At 46.1% G+C, this 21,506-nt stretch overlaps 1 protein-coding gene across 2 annotated transcripts in view; it reads right to left on the bottom strand.

Annotated features, from left to right (window-relative positions):
* The window catches only part of WDR6 (WD repeat domain 6), an 87,202-nt gene that overhangs the window by 42,397 nt on the left and 23,299 nt on the right, over positions 1-21,506 (bottom strand). Inside the window, exons 1-2 of one of the 2 annotated variants that reach the window (XM_086939320.1) lie at positions 21,073-21,119; positions 9,318-9,440 (exon numbers count right to left, since the gene is read on the bottom strand). In XM_086939320.1, the coding sequence (XP_086795446.1) occupies positions 9,318-9,390 (73 nt within the window). In that variant the 5' untranslated portion in view covers positions 9,391-9,440; positions 21,073-21,119. Of the gene's footprint in view, positions 1-9,317; positions 9,441-21,072; positions 21,120-21,506 lie in introns of those variants that run through there. The other variant, XM_086939321.1, reaches the window with a different exon arrangement.

The raw sequence follows: 21,506 nt of genomic DNA, 5'->3' as shown, positions 1-21,506 counted from the left end.
ACCACACTCAAAAACCATGGTAAAAAAGTGCTTTTGGTCGTATATTACGGGTATGATCAAAAACGCTTCATCTAATGGGTCACTTGTAACAAGATTCCTTAACTTTAAAGATGATCCATTCTTCGAGTCATTTTTGGATGAAATAGAACCACCGTTAGCAAAAACCTTATTTCTGAAATTCGGATATGGTAATCTTCAAATTGGTTCTACACTGGCTCGTTGGTCTGGTGGTGTAAACTCGGAGAATCATGTAGAGGGTGAATTATGTACCATGTGTGGATGTAATCAACAAGAAAACGAGTTACACATCCTCTTCTTCTGCCCAACATATGCCCAGGCTAGAAGAAGATGGATCAAACCCATATGTTTAAGATTAGGTGTAAGATCATGTTCTCAGGCCCTAAGGATCTTCTTGTCTAATACTAGCCAACCTATTGTATTTAGCATCAGCAGATTCTTGCATAGTATCTTTTTTCAAAGAAAAAAATTGGGTTATAAACTGTAAAATGTTGATATACCAAAAGTGTTGTCGATATGCCAAAATTGCTTCTTTGTAACAACTGAGGGACAACTGATGAAATTCTATTCCTGTCGCCCGTATTCCTGATGAAATTTTATTCCTGTCGCCCATAACTGTTCCTATTGAGTTTGAATAATTATTATGAATGTTTAGACATCCTGACCCTTGATTTTAGAATCGACATGAAAATTGAATGAATTTTATAGTATGCTGTGCATTTTAAAAGAATGTTTTATTGTTGCAATGTATTGTTCTTTTATGGTATTCATGCCGAAATAAAGATTGAGAATTGAATTGAATTGAGAGTCAGGCGCGAAGAGGGTGTTTGGGGGGGGGGCGGTTGCTGAACAGTGTCTTTTAGACTTTTTAAGAAATAGTCAGTTTGGGATGGGTAGCATTGTGTGTTTTTAGGTCTCGCCTCTCAATGCGCATGCGCATTGAGCGGAGCGAGATTATAGGGGCTTAAATAGGTTTAACTAAAGTGGCGATTTGATGCTGTGCAAGCGCATTGACCTAAAATGCGCGTGCACAGCATCAAGTCGCCAGCCATCTGTTCCTCAGCAGCTCTTCCCGCTCCGCCCCACAAGCTTCCCCCAGCGTGCGCTCTGCCTCAGCCGAACTCCTCCCACACCTTTGAAGTGAAGCTTAGATTCACTTCAAAGGCCCCTGCTGCTTCAAACTATTCACGGCCGCCAGGCCGTGTCTCTCCCTCATCGCCGCTCTCCCCGCTCCGTCCCCTGCTGCGGCCGTGTCGCATTTCTCCTCCCCCCTCCCCACAGCAATGCCCTCCGTCTTGTTGTATTAAATGTTGTTTGTATCTTACACTTGCTCTTGCTCTGGATACAAATGTATTAAGTAATTTCAAGTCTACTGACTTGGTCTAACGTGTAAATATTCTACAACCCTGCATCAGGATGATATTGTGTAGATCTCAATCGGTTAATAATGCCTGTCGTGCGTGTCTATAAAACTTGGATTTAGACAAGTTTAATCCAAAAACTTGCAGACAAAACTTGTTTTTGGGTGGCATATTTTGTGGAAGTGGCGCTTGTGGCGTGTTTTTCAAAACTGTAGAATGTGTTTTGTTTTCATAATTTTCTGGTTGCTGCTTCACGTCGGGTTTAACTTTCGATACCGGTTAAAAGCATCGCCCTACATACCGCCGCGAGTGTGCAGCATGCCTTGGCCCGACCTTCCAAGCTGGTGCTGCAATTGGTCGCCGCTCATCTGGGGAATGTTTCCTGCCTCCCCAAGCGTTGCAGGCAGTGGGTGTTCTTGATGTGTAAGCGCGAGCGGCTCATTTGTCAGCGATCACTCGCTATGGTAATGCTGCATGGGCCCTCACACAGCCGTACACGGTAGTCTGTATTTAAGAATGTGTCGACATCTGAAACGTTTGCTAATTAATTGACCCGTAGTCGGGAAATTGAGTTTTCTGCAGTGATGAACATGTTAACACAGCAGCAGGTGTATCATTTCATTCGAATCCTAATGTAAACAAAGCAGTTCGGAAGACTTGTATGTACTATTTTAGTACTCCAAGCTAGCCGCACAGATCTATTTCTGTTGCATTGTGCAGTTTGAATCTTTAGATGGTTTTTTGTATTTATTTATTATATAACATTCTTACCAGAATCTCGGTGTTCACGTGTTACTACGCAGAGTTGCGGGCTACAATGCATTGTGTTTTTGTTATTACGAGGAGTAATTTTTTTTTTTTTACTTTATCATTTTAACATGTAAGTGCAGTCAAATATAAGGGTTCACTGTCATTACAGGCATCGAAATGAGGAACATAAAATGAGGTAATCATATCAGCACCACAGTGTCAGGATATAAAGAAAAAGTCAGTGGATTCAGTCTCCCCTTTTTTCAACCCCTGTTGTGCCGCCCGACTTGTTTCTGTTTGTTTTCTTCCTGTTGTGCAGGATGTGGCCCCTCTCTCAGCCGTTTATCTTCTGCCTTTGCCAGTGCTTGTTGAATTGTGTCGTAAGCACAGTCCATTGCAACCGCGGAACCCGGCCATTTGAGGTGTTATTTCTTTTCATACAGGCATACAGCCAAAGGGACCTAGATGTTGCTTCACACAGTACCAAGGCCATTTCACCCTCTCACCCACTCATCCTCGCGCACCCTCACACACCCTCACTCACCCTCACACCCTCAACCCCCCGCACAACCCTCTCACCCTCACACCCCCTCACCCTCACACACCCTTACCCTCATCCCCTCACCCTGACACACCCTGTCACCCTCACACCCCCTCACCCTCACCTCCCTCACCCCTCACTCACACTCACACCCCCTCATACACCTTCACACCCCCTCACACACCCACTCCCCCTCACACACCCTTACCCTCACCTCTCACCCTCACACACCCTCACTCACACTTCCTCACCATCACACACCCTCACATCCTCTCACCCTCACAAACCCCCACCCTCACCCTCACCCACCCTCACACCCCCTCACCCTCACTCATCCTCACCCCTCATCCTCACACCCCCTCACTCACCCTCACACCCTCACCCCCCTCACAACCCTCTCACCCTCACTCAGCCTCACACCCTCACCCTCACACACCCTCACCCTCACTCACCCTCACCCTCACACACACACACCCACTCACCCTCACCATCACACCCCCTCACCCTCACACCCCTCTCACTCCTCACCCTCACACCACTCAGTGCTACAACACATATTGTGTTACAATAGGTGTCACATTTGCGAAAGATAAAACTATTGGCATTGTGAATAACAAAGCTATTAATTTTGCTATTTTCAAAACAAGCACATAAATAAAAAATGTGTCCTTTCCAATACCAATAGCTCAAACTTTCCTAATGCGAGACCTATTGCATTGCTGTGCTTCTCTCCCCTGCTGCACTCTCCTGCTCTCTAGAGATGTGGCCTAACGACCAGAGCTGCATCTAAGTCACGTAAATACAAAACATGTTGCATTCCAAATGCTATAGGTGTCATGCTCGCGAAAGTTATAACTATTGGCATTGTAAATGACAAAGCTATCAATTTAGCTATTTTAAAGACCAAAAAATAAATAAAATATTTGTCATTTACAAGACCAATATCTCCAACTTTTCTAATGCGAGACCTATTGCATTTCCAATGCTTGTTCTCAGTTATGTACATACTGAGTATTACTAAAAATTTAGCTATTTTAAAAACCAAAAAATAAATAAAATATTTGTAATTTACAAGACCAATATCTCCAACTTTTCTAATGCGAGACCTATTGCATTTCCAATGCTTGTTCTCAGTTATGTACATACCGAGTATTACTAAAAACACTCGTGAGTTGAGCAAACTGCAAGACTACCTCCTTTAGTGGGCCATGGGGATTCAGTGTCCTGCGTGACTGAATGGTGCTGGCTTAGTCTGCAAAATGTGAGTTTGTGAGGGATTTGCTTACACTTTGTGCGTGCCAACAAATTAACCGGCAGAGCCAAGCCAAGAGTCTGGCTCGTACCTTCGTGAACTTGCAGAGCCTTGAAAATATTTGCTTTGTAAATCGTAAAACAAACATCACGTATATAAGATGTTTCTTCAAAATTCAAAAAAGATTATTTCTTTAGCAGGTGAAAGCGTGAATATTAATAGGGCACATAATTACACTGCAGTAAAACATAATTATGGAATGATCGTTTTGAGCAGATTTGAAAGTGCTTTCGCGATAAGGAAGAATAATTTGTTTTGGTGAAATAAAATATTTGCCTAATATCATACAATTTAATCGGGAAAGCTGCAATTTATTCATGGTTTCCAGTTTCCTTTTGTAAAAATCCACCAGTGAAAGGGTATCTATTTGTCTTCTCTCATGTTAAGGCTTTGTTTGGACCTTTTAGGGCATTTTACTGCAATGTTTTAAAATATAGCACCAATGTGACCCGAAGGTATTGTGCTTTACATGAGCACCAGTTACATAACACAAGGTAACTTGCATTTGTAGAAGGCATGGCAAGAGTAAGTGCTTTGCCCGAAATCACTGAATGTTGATCTGATGCTGAGGCTCTAATCTGGTTCCACAGTCTCCAGCTCTGCCGTAATGTCACATCCTTGGAAGAAGGAAGACGGATGCCACATTGAAGCTAGGCTCGTTATGGGCATGGACTTCCAACAGAACCTTGAGCTAAGCCAGAACCAGGCTTCAGATCGACTCGAGCTCCCAGTGGCTCGCCCACCTCTTGGGAAGTGGCCCCTTCATGGCGTTTTCAGGCAAATTTGGTTGTTTATTTAACCTATATTGCACGAATATATATGGTTTTAGCATGTATTGTGATAAAAAAAACTGCAGCACACATAATGGCTAAAAAGCGATAAATAGCTGCAGAGCAACAGTTGTCACCTGGCTGTGGTTTTTACTGATCTGGTCTGTATTGTAAGCCCAAGTTGGTAGAAATATTGGGAAATATCCTACGCATGTGTGACACCAAATCCATTGCCTGTGTCTCCTCCTCCCCGGTCACAAGTTCTCAATGTTATAGCTTATAACATCAGTTTATGAATAAAAAGGATGACTGGGCAGTGATGCCCCCCGGGCCCATAGAGTGTGTGAAGCGCCCTCAGAAGTCTGCCGGGTCCTGGGCTCTGCTTTCATCACCGTCCAGAGCTACCAGCAGATATGCTGACGTGCAACAGATGTACGAAAGTGCACCCCCATTTCTACCCCCATAAACCCCAAGGTAGAATGGGCACGCACTGGCAGGTGCCACATTTCATCCACCCCACAGGCGCTGTGAAGCCCCCAGTGTAGTGGTGTACAGTGGCCGTGTGTAATCGGGTGCAGGAAGGTTCACTTTTCTAATTTTGAGTTGCCTTCTCCAGGCGGGTCGTGCACAGAACAGATGTTTAAAGGCTGGGCGTGCGGGGTGAAAGCCCCTGACTCGCTTGGGGCCCCTGAGCTCGCATGGGGCCCCTGGGTGTCAACACTGCCTTTGGTCTGGGCCCCTTTAGGTGAGAATGGCCTTCAGTGTAGGGATTCTTGGAGCCATTACTGGACTGTGTTGTGTCATGTGACTGCTTCAGAGTAGGCTGCGGGAGATGGCTTATGTTACTAGAGCGCATAGATGCTATACATACGATACCTGTGCAGGCATTGAAACGGAATGGAACTCATTTTGAAAGTTTGTGGTTTTTCCCAGAAATTGACATGAATCCAGCTCTCCTGGGCCCACTATGGACACCACTCTTTGTTAGAGAGCCCTCAAGTGTTTTTGCTCAGATAAACCAGAAATGTCCAGGGCTTCATATATTTTTTTTTCAGGATATCTTCTTTGAGTCTACATTTTGTATTGTATTATATATGCTGTTAATGTGAAAATGAGTAATAAGAAAAAGGAAAACATATTTTCCCTGATCAGAAAATTGCGAATCCGTTTGTATTTATTGGTGCAAACAAGACACGTCCGGGCTGAAGGGCCCCTAATAACATGCAAATAAAAGGGAACAATACTTTGTCAAACGAGACACGTCCAGGTTGAAGGGCCCCTAATAAACGGGAACAATACTTTGTCTAAATGTGCTTGTTTTAAACTTAATCTTGGAACCATTAAAGGCAGATTTGAGAAACGTAGCAGTTAATGTGACTACTAATATTAGTCGAATAAATATATAAGAAGAGAGCGGCGTTACTAAGACGAGTGAGAAATGATTTGAGAATTCAGTGGCGTCATCCATGTTCAGCGTTGTAACAACGCATACCATTACCCCACAAGTCATAACAACGACTTGCTCTACGGGGGGCGCTGGATGTTAGAAAAGTATAATTTACTATTCCAACTCCAATTTGTGCAACAGTAGGGAAGGTGTTGGATTTTAAATCCAACACCTTCTGACCCCTCCACAAGACAGGTCTGTTTTTACACCCAGCCCACAACACGGAGACTTTAACATCTCTGTCCCTTGTTTGACCATTATGTCTGTGTGTTCTTGGGTGTATGGTTAGTGTGGATGGTATGGCAGAGTACAATGTGGATGCGAGAGGTAGTATGAGTATGTGATGAACTGTTAGGGGTTTTGTCGAGAAAATTGTACATTGTGTGCAAAAATGGTCACGATATTTGCCCATGTATAAATTGTACAACATCTATGTCAAAATAAGGAAAAATGGAAAAAAGTATTCATAATATGTATGGTTTTAATGTTTTGGATACCAATAATGAAATCATTTTAAAAAAATCAATAAAAATCTTTTAATAAATTGATGTTGTATGTCTCAGAGAGTACGTTAATAACCCAGTGGAACAGATCTAGCCTTAAAGAGAGAAGAAATAGAGGTCAAGTGGGAAGTTTGACAGATTTTTGGTTTGATTGTCCCCGTTTTCTCCCAGACCCTAAATGTAACCTTTAGAGGGGGTACCCTTTTTTAGGAGTAAGCCTCCTATCAACGCATGGCTTTTCAAGTCTTGTAACAGAAGCACTTCATGTGGCATGGGGCCTCCGAAAAGTAGAGGGTGCTTCCAAGGTAAAAGATAGTCTGGTAACTTCTTCTAGTTGTTTTTTGAGATTTTGCAACACAGTGTGAACAGGGTGCATACTGCGAGGAGGAGCCAGTGGAGCTGTCTAGGGGACAATGATGTGTTTTTGAAATAAGATGGTTTTTACTTGCACCATCTTTGAATGGTAGAACAGCATCAATGGAAGCTAGCGCAGTCTGAGAGTCACATCATGTCTGGGTCTTATATTGGATTTTAGTACAAATAATAACAATTAATTCCATCTTGGGTGGGTTGAGCTTAAGGTGCACAGCAAACCTCCAGGTTTTGCCACTTGCTGGGTTGAGTTTAAGGTAGACAGCCCATATCCAGATAAGGACAACTGTTTGGCTGCGTTGAAGGTGGACAGCAGACATCCAGATTTGGATTGTGTCCAGGCAGGCTCAAAGACAACAAAAGTCACTGACTGGCAACATCTGAGGTATGAGAGTGCGTGATTAGCATGTTGTTGTAGTGATATGTCTTGCTGGACATGCAGCACAACCAATGATTCTACTAAAGAGATTAATTGACTACAATTGTTTGCATTGAGATAAGGTTAAAGCCCGGAAGGTGTGGATTGGGTTGTCTATAGTTATGCCTTGTTCTAGAGAACACTAGAGCTTGAATGGTTAGAGTCCTGAATTCTCTGGGGTTGTGCACCCGGATGTACCTATGGTATTACATTCAGCCCATGTGGCCGTGCATTCTTAAGTGCTACATGGAAGCTCTACCTCAATCCCATTCGAACAGACATGCTGTCGGTTTCTCTCATTCTTTTGAACAATTCTTGGAGAAGATTGCAGGCATTTGTCCCCACTCTGTGCCAAGGCAGTAGAAAACGCTGCTTGAACCAGTATTTATTATTAAAGAGCATTTCCTTTCCAAATACTGCATGGAATAAACAATATTGTCCCCCTTTAGTGTGTTTCGTAGTAGAGGGGATATGCAATGTGCTTGAAACATGCTGCAGAATACCTGTGGGGTACTGTGAATCATGCCAACCGCTTCTCCGCCATGGGAGTGCTTAGTGGGTCGCATTAGAAGATGCAAGTCTCCAGAGAGGCTTACACCAAGGACAAAGTGAAGCTTACACTAGCTGAGTCCCCGACCTCAGCCTCACGTGATCCCCTTCTATTCTGCCTTCAGGAAAGCCTGGTTTGGATTAAGAGGGTTTTTATAGTTTATAGACAGCAAGCCATAAAATGCCATGCCTAAAATGTTGGCACTCATGCCACGTTTGCCAGAAATGCCAGGAAGGATACTTTCTATTCATGTTTACTAATTCTGAGATTAAAACAAAAAGCAAAAATGCCAATGTTGTAGCTGCCACATGGAGGGCGTTTAGGAACACTTTCGCCGATCCAATTCTGGACATTATTTAAACATGAAATCTATGGAAAGGTTTCTATTTTTGCCTAATATTTTTGGTGATTTTCTTTGATAGTTACTGATCCTATAAAACACCCAAAAAGGCACAAATGAAGCAGCGCCTGTACTTGGCTCAGTGTTCATAAGCAGGTATTTTAAGACTAATTTCTACTGCCTGCTTCCAGTCATTGCACTCAACATTTGAAACTAAAGATAAATCAAGTGATCAGAATACGGCCAATAAATACAGCCTAGATTAAAGGATTTGCTGATAAACATATCTCATTCTCTTAATTTATTAAATCTGCAGTACAAGTACATGAAAATGTAAATAGAATACAAAAACAATAACCGGATCATAAAATGAAATCGGACTTCTCTCTGTAACTTTCTTAGTTTATTAATGCAAAGATCTGTGTGCAACCTCAGTTCACAAGTTAAAACCCCACAAGGGCTGACTTTGCCTTTCATCTTTTGAAAAGACAATAAATATAATCCTCGGCATAACCAAAAATTAAACGGTTGTTCGAATAATCAATCAATGAGCAAAAAACCAGTATGAGGACGGGAATTACTACTCTTTAATGGGAGGTAAAACAACTTTTTAAACTACAGACTGTTTTGCAACAATGTTGACCATTTTCTTAACTCTTAATGTTGCTATTCCCTCTCATGCTGTTGCCTCGGATAACCTAACTGCAAACTCCTAACAGTACTTTACCTTTACAACATTGCGGACACTGGAATGGCGTTCTCCAAACTATCTGCTAAACTTTTTTTTTAAACTACCTGTTACTCCCCAGAGAACCACTGGACATTCCGTGAGCAGGTTAGTACTTCTCTTATTCATCAACCCACAGACCTATATTGCTTTTCGCATGATCTTTTTAAAGGAGGCATGATTAATTTTTAAATGTATGATAACCCACCTGCCAGCAGATGGTCTCCGACGAACTCCAAGGCGGTGATGGGTGACAGGAGCAGCTGCGACTCCATTGCCATGGCTGCGGTCAAGGCTGAGCATGCAAGTCGCTGTGTCCCTCATTGGGCAGCTGTGGTGAAACAAGAGATTCACTTTACCAACACCACACTATCTCATCATGACACTGGGATCAGTGCCCACAAATCAAAGGAAATGCTGTCATGTGTACACTAGGAAGAAGTGCAGGTCCAAGCAGGTAGCTTTATTCATAGAGGACTGCTGGGTGCTTAAAGACACCCCACAGAGGCATGGACTTTCACTGCAGCTCAACAATCCCTGACAGCAGAGTAAAGTATTCCTGTGATCTCACCAACACCCTCTGGCATAAAGTCTAGATTCTCACAGGTAGAGAAAAAGACGACATGCATCAATTCAACAGCAGGATGACATTACAGCACAAATTGATTGCTGCTCTCCAAAATGAAAGAGATGCTCTATTCAAGATGGTCGCACTTCCTCAAATGCTTTATGTTCTGCAAAAGTATTACTTCTCATTTGCCGACAGATTCCTCACTTCATTGCAATAAGAAATCACGAGTTATCCATGGGTTGGGGGTTTTAAGAGTCTACTTAACCATACAATGCCCCGTGACAATTGGCTCTTTACAGATAGGGGAGATCCAGGCATATGTCTAGAGATGGAAACGAATACATACTGTTTCAATAGATTTCAATACAGACTGCAATTTTCAACCCTGATGTTTTCCCATCCTCGTTCTTTTGTAATTGATTTTGCACCCTATCAAAATGTCTTTTACAAATATTACCAGTTGAGACATTGGCATTTGTTACTAGAGATGAAACCAGCACGAAAACCTTGAGCATCCCTCACCTCTTGCTGCAAATAAAGAAATGCTCCGCCCCTACCGCCAATTACTAAGATCCAGATGGATTGGTTGGGTTTAGGGCCTAGTACACCATCAGGATATCCAAGGGGGGCGGGGGGGTATTGGGGAGCTAGTCATAGTAAGTCATCCGATTAACTTTGAAAATAATTTACTTTGCATAATTCACAGTGCTTTATCTATCACAAAATCAGGCATACCATGGAGGACAACAGGACGACCTTGCCGCAGTTTCAGAATATAACCCACTTGAAAAAAAGGTAGACTTGAACAAGATTGAGGCTAATGGTGTCTCTCGTATCTAAAGGGTGCTAGTTGTGAATACCACTGAACCCCTTCAATCTCTCAAAGACACTTGGAACCACAGCTTGTGCTCCCTAGAAATGGAGAATTGGATAGAGGCTAAGATAGAGGCCCGTCAGGTGACCATTTCGGCATGCTGCAAATATCATTTTCATCTAATATACTATACGCCATCTAGGCTGCAAAAAATGGGGAGAAGTGCGGATGATCTATGTCTTAGGTGCCGCTTGTGTGGGGGCCCTTTCTTCCATGCCATGTGGGAATGCCGAATGATCTAGCAGTATTTGTCCGTGAGGAGCTGGCACAAGCTGGTGGGAGGCCACTCATTAAAGACCCTCCTTTAGCACCACTTGGGGTAATGTTGGACGAGGGGAGACAATGAGCATGGAGAAAACTAGTATTCACTGGCTTAATGCTGGCTAATACTGGAGGGCTCCTATTGATTGTCGAGAAGTACAAAGGCATGGACATATGTGTAGTGGTCGAAAAGTCAAGATATAAAGCTAGAGGTTGACTAAGAAAACATAACAAACTTCTCCACAAGTAACGTAACGCAGACCTAAGATGGCGGCTCGAATGGGTTGTGGGAATGTTTTGTGGAGTTGCTGTATTGTTATGTTAACAATGCTGCATTACACTTGCATTAAAAAGGTAGTAAAACGAATTTTTGACAAAAAGTAAACAGAAGTGCTTACAAGCCCTCTTGTTTGTAGCCCTGTGTGGCACTTAAACCATTATGGGATCAGAATGAAGAAGGAAGTCTCTCTTCAGTCACCTGGAGTTGTTAGCCTGAGATCTAGAGCTCTTAGTCTGTGCTGATGTGTTCATTCGCCATGACCGCTGGAGTAATTCTATGTAAACATTTGACTATCCTGGCAAGGATGCTCTGCTGCAAAAAAATAGTAAATAAAATCCTGGGAGGTTTTGTTACTTTGAAAACACAATCCCCACTTTTTTGCAATGTTCATACACCGAGAAAATCGTTCCACTACGTTTAGAGTTTTGGAGCGACATGGCAGTCCCACGCAGGGAAATCACCAAGTACCCCCCTCCAATCAATCAATCAATTAATCAATCAGGGGAAGTGCAAGCGCGCTACTCACCCATGAGGGTCTCAAGACGCTGGGGGGGGGGGGGGGGGGGGGGGGGGGTCTGCAGTTTCGTTCAGCCAAAGAACCAGGTCTTGAGAACTTTTCTGAAGGTGTTTAGGGAGGGGACGCGTCTGATGTGGATCGGGAGTTAGCTCCAGGACTTGGTGATGTAGAAGAAGGCTCTCCCCCCGTTTTGGCTCTGCGGGTGCGCGGGTTTTCGGCGAGGACGAGGTTGGCGGATCGGAGGTTTCTTTTGGGTACGTGGAGGGTGATTCTATCATTGAGGTATTGGCGTCCGGTGTTGTGTAGGCATTTGTAGGCGTTGGTGAGTATCTTGAAAGTGACTCTTCATGACGGGGAGCCAGTGGAGATTTCGTAGGTGTTGGCTGATGTGTTCGTGTTGAGGGATTCCGAGGACAAGTCTAGCAGCAGTGTTCTGTATCGTCTAGACTTTGCGGAGCAGAGACTTGTTATGCCGGCGTAGAGGGCGTTTCCTTAGTCCAGTCTTCTGGTAGTGAGTGTGTGGGTGACTGTCTTCCTTGACTCGGGAGGGGGGGGGTCCATTTGTAGGTCTTACGAAGGATGTTCAGGGTGTTGAAGCAGCTGGAGGTGACGGTGTTGACCTGTCAGTTCATAGAGAGGGAGGAGTCAAGTACGATGCCTAGGTTTCTGGCGTGGTCGTGGGAGTCGGGGGCTGCCGAGGGCGGTGGGCCACCAGGTGTTGTTCCATGCCGATGGGGTGGTTCCGAGGAGGGGGACTTCTGTCTTCTCTGCGTTGAGTTTCATGCAGCTGTTGCTCATCCAGGCTGCGACATCTTGCATTCCTTCCTGGAAGTTGAGTCTGATTGTGGTGGGGTTCTTGGTGAGGGAGAGGAAGAGCTGGTGTCGTTGGCGTAGGATTCTATGCTGAGGTCGTGCTGTTGGACGATGGCGGCGAGGGGGGCCATGTAGATGTTGAAGAAGGTTGGTCTGAGTGATGATCACTAGGGCACCCCGCAGTTGATTTTCGTGGGTTCGGAGAGGAAGGGTGGCAGTCTGATCCTTTGGTTTCTGCAAGTGAGGAACGATCGGATCCAGCCGAGGGCCGTTTCTTGTATGCCAGCGTTGTGTAGTCTGGCGGCGAGTGTGCGGTGGGATACGGTGTTGAATGCTGCTGACAGGTCAAGTAGGATCAGGGCTGTGGTGTGGCCTTGGTCGAGGAGGATGCGAATATCATCTCTCACGGTGAGTAGGGTGGTCTTGGTGCTGTGGTTGATGCAGAATCTGGATTGAGAAGGGTCGAGGATGGCGTTGCCTTCGATGAACCTTATCAGTTCTGCGTTGGCGTCTTCTCAGCGACTTTTGCCGCGAAGGGGAGGAGCCAGAAGGCCTGTAGTTCTTAAGATCCGTCGGATCTCCTGAGGGCTTTTTGAGCAGGGGCTGGATTTCTGCACGTTTCCAGTCGTCGGGGAAAGTGCCAGTCTTGAAGGTGGTATTGATGGGGCGTCGCAGTTCTGGAGCGATGGCAGTGGCGGCTCTGTGGTAGATGTGTGGTGGGCAGGGGTCTGTGGGGGACTCTGAGTGGATGCATTTCATGGTCGAGGCGGTCTCTTAGGTCGTGACCGGTGTCCAGGAGGAGATGGTGGGCTGGCTGACATTGCTGGAGGGCGGGATGGTTGTGGAGTCAGGTGTATGATTGTTAAAGATGTCGTAGAGATTTTTGAACTTCAGGTGGAAGTAGGATCCAAACTTGTCGCAGAGGTCCAGGGAAGGGGTGATGTCCGTGGCTTCGCTAGGGGGGGCTTGGTGAATTCCTGAATGACGCTGAAGAGTTCCTAAGAGTTGCTGGAGTTGGTGAGGATTTTGTTGTGGATGAATTCCTTTTGGTGGTTCTGATGAGTTGGTGGTGTTCGGTCATGGCGTTCTTGTAGGTGGTGTAGTTTTCGGGTCTCTTGCTGTTTCTCCAGTTCTTCTCGAGACGTCTGCAGGTGAGTCTGGTTTCTTGGAGGTCGGTGGTGAACCAGGCGGCTTTCCGGGGGCGCAGTGTCTCGGAGTAGCGTAGCGGGCGAGCTTGTCTGTGCAGTTGGAGATCAATGTGTGGGATTCCCTGGCTGCGAGGTTGGCGTTGGTTGCAGCGGTGGGGGTGTTGCGGTTGAGGGTGGAGTTGAGCTGCTCATCAGTGACTCTGCTCCAGTTCCTTCCCGGGGGTGCGGGCGGGTTTCATCGGCTTGAGTTTGTCGATGAGGGAGTCTACGCAGTGGTGGTCGGTCCATAGGAGTTGCGTGCTGTAACTGAAGTGGACGATGTTTCCTCCTGCGAAGATGGGGTTGAGCGTGTGTGCTGCCTTGTGGGTCAGTGTGGTAATGAGTTGTTTCAGAGCGATGTTGGCGAGGTTTTACCGGAGGGTGGTGGAGTTGGGGTCGCTGGAAGTTCAGGTCTCCAATGAGTATGTAGTCCATGGAGGCGATAACGTGGGGTGCGATGCGGTCGGTGATGTTGTCGGCAAAGAAGGCCCGGGGGCCAGGGGGTCTATAGGCGAGGGTGCTGCCGAGTGTGGTGTTGGGGCTGGTCTGGACCTGGAAGTCCAGGTTCTCAGCGACGGGGAAGGTGTCGCTGGAGATGGAGAGGCGGAGGGAGTCTTTGTGCACGATGGCGAGGCACCCTCCCGGGTGGTTGGGGCTGTCATTCCTCTAGATTCTGTATCCAACTGGGATGGCGATTGCGATGTCAGGAGCGGAGGAGGCGTTGGTCCAGGTTTCCAAGTACTGAAGAAGGCGGCGTCGGGTGAGAGGGTGTCGAGGAAGTTCTAGATCTCCATGGCGTGTCTGTGCACAGAGCGTAAGTTGAGGAGGATGCATCTTAGGGTGTTGGCGGTTTTAGCAGCCGGGGCGGTGGTGAAGGTCTGGCGGTGGTGAAGGAGAACTGGCCGAGGGTTGTGTTCAGCGTGGACTGTTGGCAGTTGTTCTTTCTTACGGGGTTGAGTGCGAGGAGGACGGCTGTGTCATAGCGGTGGATGGTTGGAGATACAGGATTCCTGGTGCTGGTCTTGATCGGGTCGCGGATGGGTGCAGACAGGCTTGCCTTTGGTGTGCCTTCTGCGCGCCTCCGCTGCGCAAGGAAGGCGGGAGGGACGTGCAGCTGGGAGGTGGGAGCGGGGACCGTCAGGGGGGATGGGCCGCAGGAAGAAAACTTAATTTGAGTCATGAACAGTGATTTTTTTCGTTTTACAAGAATACACTCCAGCTACAAGAGTTTAATGTTGAAAAATTACAAACAAATGCCAAGTGGGCGCATCAAACAAGGTGCTCACTGTGAAAAGCTTCACTACTTGCAAAGGAGCTGCTACAGTGATGGATCTACTTAAAGCAAAAATATACCAGCCTATCTGGCCGGGAACTCCGAGTATGGTAGGCCTTCCTTCCAGGGCAGTTGAAGTAATGGTCTATGCAGACTTGGCATAATGCAACCCGTATTGTAAATGAACCTCTCGTTTTGTTTTTGTGTTTTTGAGGCACGGAGAAATAACAAGTAGAAGATGGCAGTTGAAGAAATGTCTTAGTAAAAGGGTAGAGAAAGGACACCAGGCATCCTCTTGACTACTGAAGGAGTCAATAAGGAAGGATATGTGCCACAAGGCATTGTACTAGTCAAAGTATTTGTATTAGACTTTTAGTGGCAGAGTGCTTGCTTATCCATGTACCATTCTTTTTAGGTCTCGCCTACGCAGCGTGCATGCACTGCATAGGAGGATATTTAGCCGTAGTTGTGCTCTTTTTCGAAGCACATACTGGTGCTTGTGGTGGCATCCACCTTGCGGGAGCGAGCAGGGGACGCGCCACAAGCACGAGTATGTGCTTCGAAAAAGAGCCGACTGCACACGCATGCACACACACAAACAGCTGCTGCTTCTTAGCGCGTCGATTTCACTTTTGCGGCTGTGTCGCTTTCACTGCAGCGCGGCCAATGCTTGTTCTGTTAGTGACTCGCCATCATTGTCCTAACCCCTCAATTAGCCCATCTCTTCACCCCTCACCTTGTCTGCTAGACACTCCCCCTTCTTATGAACCCCCTCATTCTTCACAAATCACTCGCCTTACATTTGCTAAAGCTCCCCATTGGGGCTTTTACTCCTCACTAACAGCCCCTCCCCACACCTTTGTTTCCCGATCCCGTCCGCACACCCACTGTTTCCCAAACCTCAATTCCGAACTACTCCCTAATCATTGTTTACCTAAATTTTTCCCATCTCCCCAACCCTCTTCTGTTACTGCCCTTTGCTTATCCCTATTTAAGCTTGTCGTTTCTCCACCACTCACCCTTCCCTTTCACTCCTGATTCCTTCCATTGCTCCCATATTACCTCTCCTCAAAGGCACTGATTGCAAGGGACACAATTTCAAACTGGGTGGAATTTCGCTCTTTTCCCGCCCTCTTCTACTTCCCTTGCTACAGACATCTTTCAATCCCTTATTCCTCTTTTCCAATCTCGCCGACGGCTTTTCCTTCTCTACCTCCCACCACTCTCCCCCTCAATCATTACATTTACATTGTTCCCACCTTCAGCCCCCCCTTTTCACCACCTTGCTATTACCCCCATCATGCGTGTCACAGCAGAGTGTGTGCGTGCGTATGTGTCTGAAACACTTTATCTCAGTGTACACTGGCATGCGAGGACGTGTCTGTATAGTTGTGTTGTATACCCATCCCTGCATGTGTGCATTGAAAGAGTGTGTGGAATTACACGACTGCAAAATCCAATAATGGTCTTGGGGGCTGTTGCTACTGTGGCTCTCTCCTGCACCACAGGCGATGGAGGAGAAACACAAATGTCAGTTGATACCCTTATTACAGACACATTGACACTGACTGGCACAGTCACATGCTTTAAGCACAGCTGCAGACGCATAAGCAACATCTCTCTCACACAGAGACACAGGTTTATTGACAAACACATAGGCACACACACAACGGTTATTAGTATACACTCACACATGCACATTGCTATTGGCACTTAGACTTGTATGTAAATAAATAGGCATAGGTACATACATAGTCACATACAATCACGGGCACTGCCACACACTTATACAGGTAGCTAGACACGCTGAAAAATGAGCACACACACAGGCATATGTACACACAGACATATGTACAAAGAATTACATATACAAACACATGAGTACATTCACATGTATAAATATAAACAAAGCATATACAACCATATAAACTCCTGCATATGCCCAAAAGACATACATATAATGCACACATACACTTATAATGTGACACATGATAAATAGAAACACACACTTACAGACTCGTACTTGCATACCCCTTTTTTCCCTCAGTTTTATATAGCGCAAACTCTGACCCAAGGGCATTAGTGCGCTTTACATGAGCACCAGTTACATTAAACAAGTTGAAATTAATTTTTTGGGGCACAGGGAGATTAAGTGATTTGCCCAGAATGACAGGATTTTAAGCGGACGCCTGCACTCGAACCTGGTTCCCCAGTTCCAAGCAGAGGTGGGCGAGCCAATAAATTGCCAGTGAGAGCCAATTCAAGGGTCGGCTCTGGCTCTAGGAGCTGTGAACCAGCCGAGCCCTGAAAATAGTTGGCATGTTAATCATGCAACAAACATCATGTAAGAAAATGCAAAAAGTCTTCAAAATTAAAAACAAGCTTACTTCTTTAACACATGGAAGGAAGAGTTTCACCCACACCTCAAACTATTATTAAAAGTGATATGGTTACGTGCATCAAAATTGTTTGTGAATACCTAATTGCGAATTCCTAAGAATCGTAATTAGGTAATCACAATTTACAATGCATAGACTGATAGTCTGCACTGACTTCTGCAGTCCAGTGTTACCACAGTACATTACAAAGCATGTTTCTGTCCATGACACACAGGGGTTCCGTCCTTAAACATCATAGGGCGTAAAATTGTGTGGCTGGATTATTAACAGGATAATTTGCTGCATGGCTAAACACTTATAAGGTCCCGAAGGCGAGACCTATTGGCTATGCCAATGCTTGTTTGTTTAGATGTGATTTTAGGTCACTCACACCTTGAGATCACAAGAGAAATGTTATACCCTGCCTGTCCTACGGCAGTAGATATATCATAAACGAGATTAACATATTCATCCAATAGGATGGGTTATGGGGCAATCCCCTGAATGAGTAAAGGGGCAGCTCCCCCAATAACAGCAGATCACGTATTATGCAATTAATTAGTGATAATGTCTTGATTTCACTTCTGCATGTGTATCATTGTCACTGTTGTCAGAAATAGTGGGTTCCCTCCCTAATGCAGAGTTGTGATGATGTTTGGCTACCGGTCACATCACTCCCCAGGGTGCTTTCTAGTTCTGCACTGTGACATGATTCATGTGGAGAGGTGTGGTGCAGCGGCCAGGGCAGCTGACTTCGGAGCACAGGGCTTATGATTCGATCTCCGGCGGCAGATCAGCTCAGCACCATCAGACTCTGGGCAATAGCTCGCTTAATTTCCACGACGGCCCCAAGCTCCTTGAGACCTGTAAAGGTGAGTAGTTCGCGTTTTACAAATACCAGATTTACGTTTTTTTACGATATGTGAGAGCCGTGCAGGCAAAGAATCAGAAAGCCATGGAACGCACCCAAGCATGATGCCAGCGCGTCCGCTCTATCTCCTGGTCCAATGCATGTAGGCCTTATGTAAATCTTTATGACATGTATTGCAGTGATGATTGCTATTGTTACACACAGAGATTGTCCCCTCTCAAACACCCAATATTGTCTTCACTTGTCTGCCTGATGGCACCCAGGACGAGGAGTTGGTGTCCCTTGCTTCTGCTCAGAACACGGGAACCCAGCGATTCCAAGCCTAACTGAATGCCGTGCTGTGTCCCTGTTTAACCAAAGACAGCGACAGCCGCCAACATTCGAGACGAGGGACAGAGGCTGCCCCATCTGACCATCCTGATCTGAAATCATCAATGCGGGGAGAACTCGTTGACAGAGTGGTGCCTGTCCCCGCACCATGAGCTGACCCTTGCTGCATGACTCTTTGAGCACCCCTGGAGAGCCCCATGCAGTGATCCAGTTGGCCACCGTTCAGACTTGCCGCTGCCGGGCAGGGGGGCACACTGTTAAATGACAACCTGCCTCTACCTCACAGAGCAGCCAGTGAGCATCAGTCGCTGAGAACAACTGTGCTTTTGCCCACAGTCCACTACCTACTCTGCTTGCCTGATCCTTTCTGGGCATTTCAGCTCCCGAAGTCGATTTCTGACCCATTGCACTTTCCTTCCGAACGCTATGGATAGCTTGAGGTCCAACGCGCCTACCTCGGCGCCTGGAACAAACAAACCACCCTCAATTATACCAGAAACTCCTCTCCCTGTCAACTCTGAGTGGGGCCCGATGCCTCAGATGACAAACTTGATACAGTTCTAGCTGCCATTGAAAGCTCCTGAATCTCCATGGAATCTAAGATAGGCTTACTGGTGGCAGAATTGGGCTTTCTAAGGGACGACCACCACAAACTCTCTAACAGATTATCAGAGGGTGAGAAGGAACTCTTCGCATTACAACCTCAGGTGGCAACAGTATAAAGTTCACTCGTCGACCTTCAAAGCCGGCTGAAGATACTGGAAGAGAGGGTAGAGGATGCCAAAGGCTGCTAATGAATGAGCAATCATAGTCCTTCTGGAAGGTCTGAAGGGCGAAGATCCCACGGGTTACTTGGAAACCTGGCTCCGCTCCTTTGTCCCGATCTCACACAGTTCTTATTGTTGGAGCAAGGCCACCGGGTCCCTACTAGGCCCCCGATCCTGGGGGAACCTCCACGCCCCATGCTTGACAAACTCCTCCACTTCTGGGATCGCAATGCTATCTTGTGGCCAGCAGGACTGAATGGATCGCTGAAGACTGACAACCACTCCATCATGCTGTTCAGCGCCAACAAGCGTCATTCTTAAGTGTGAAGAAGCGTCTTCAAGAACTGGACATCCACTTTTCACTCACTCACATATGAGCAACTGGACCCAAAAAAGGAGGAAAAAACAGACCAAAACTCTATTGGGGTATCCAAAGATATTGGGGTAGACGCCTCACTCACTTATCCTGATATGCTTAATCATCAGCGCCTATCCACACCCTAGCAGGGTAGTACCACCAGGGAAAAGTCAATGGGAGATCTTAGATAAATTTGAAACTGCATAGTGCAAAGGTCCAGAAAAGTTGTGAATAAAAATACCTCACAGTATATACCAAGAGAAATTCTTTGTGTGTAGGTAGTGGGGATATGGTTACAAACATGAAAAAACAAGGTTACCGTTGGAATTTATTGCTCAATTATCCTTGATCAAACAGAGTGCCAACATGTTTCGGACCTCACAATGAGTCCATTCTGATCTGGGGCTTCTTCAGGACTAGAATTGTATCCCTGCCTTAACAAACTACACATTCATTCTATATGTGTTCAAGAGGTCTAAACTTTCACCTGAGATTATAACCGGACTGTGGATCATACCCGGTGATCTAAGCAGCAACCATGTAGGTTTACAGGGGTTGGCAGAATCTTGGTGCAAGTGTGACTACAGGCATGCCTTTAAGTGGGATGAAAAAACTGGAGGGTCTCTCAAAGGGGCGTGGCCAATGTAATGAAGGGCATAGCTTAAAAACACTTAAACTAAAAAATCTGTGCTTAGCATAGTGTGCCGCCCAACTTGTTTTTTGCGGTTTGCCACTGCATCTAGATATAATACAACAAGTAACATCATACCTACAAGTCATGACTATTGGCTTTCTCAATGTGTGTTAGTTGCATTAGATAAATAAGCAGCAACTATGGCTTGTTATGTATAATGTTGAAAAAGCTTCCACTTAATGCCCTGGTGCTGGGCCCCGCATAGCAACCCATGCCTATCGCCAGCCCTGCTAGCATCCTCCTGCTGAATGTAGTCGCACTCTTCTTCTTCCAGTGAGGAATACAGAGCTGGTTCCCGTGTTATCTTGCCAAACATTTTTCCCTCTTCTATTCCTCTGCTGTCCTTGAAATTACTTTCATATTTCATTATACTAATTCAACACTAATCTTCTATGGGTCCCGGAGTAGCGTGCTACTCGCTGAAAAAGCGCTTCGACGCCTCTCAGGGGTAGTAAGCGCTATATAAATGCAATTACAATACAATACAATACCCCAATCTATTATGTGCAGTGAAATATGCCTTTTACTCATGTTTCACATTTGAAATTGTATTTATATAGCGCTTAGTACCCTTGACGAGGCGAATTACAACTTGGAACTATGTCGTTGGTTTAATGACTTCATATGTAAGGGTCACTGAAACACTGGCTTCCACAAGGGGTGGGTTCGTGATAGGGTCACCAAACTCCAATGAGTGCTAGAAAGGCGATAGAGGGCTCACAGCAGGGCGGAAAGTAAGACACCCACCCGCCCGCTACTTACACGGACCGCTCCGGTCCATGAACCCACCTGGCACCCGTAGCCCCTAGTCCGCCGTCGCTCTCTTAACCGATCTCACGTGTTCCGCCTACTTCCGGGTCATAGCCATCCGAAACCCTGGGCGTGCTGCACGTGTTCTGAGAGCCGTCAAGGGGTGGGAGGGGCTAAGAAGCAAAAGGTCTACTAGGATTGGAGATTGGTAGCTTATGAGCCAATCCGATTGCACAGCCCTGAATTCCGAAGTGTTGATTGGCTGTGAATCCACACGCGTCGGTATCCGAGCAACAGATTGACAGTCATACCTGGACAGGAAGAGCTTGGCTCGGCCTGTGGCCCTGGCTCGGCTCGGCCCGTGGTCCTGGCTCGGCTCGGCCCAGCCCGACTCGGCCCGGCCCGGCGTCCTGGCTCGGCCCGGCTTGTGGTCCTGGCTTGGCTCGGCCCGCTTTTTTCGCCGGAGTGCACAG

Source organism: Lissotriton vulgaris, chromosome 9, assembly GCF_964263255.1.
Source record: "Lissotriton vulgaris chromosome 9, aLisVul1.2, whole genome shotgun sequence".
NCBI classification, from domain to species: Eukaryota; Metazoa; Chordata; class Amphibia; order Caudata; family Salamandridae; genus Lissotriton; species Lissotriton vulgaris.
This window is presented reverse-complemented; position numbering and strand designations above follow the sequence as displayed.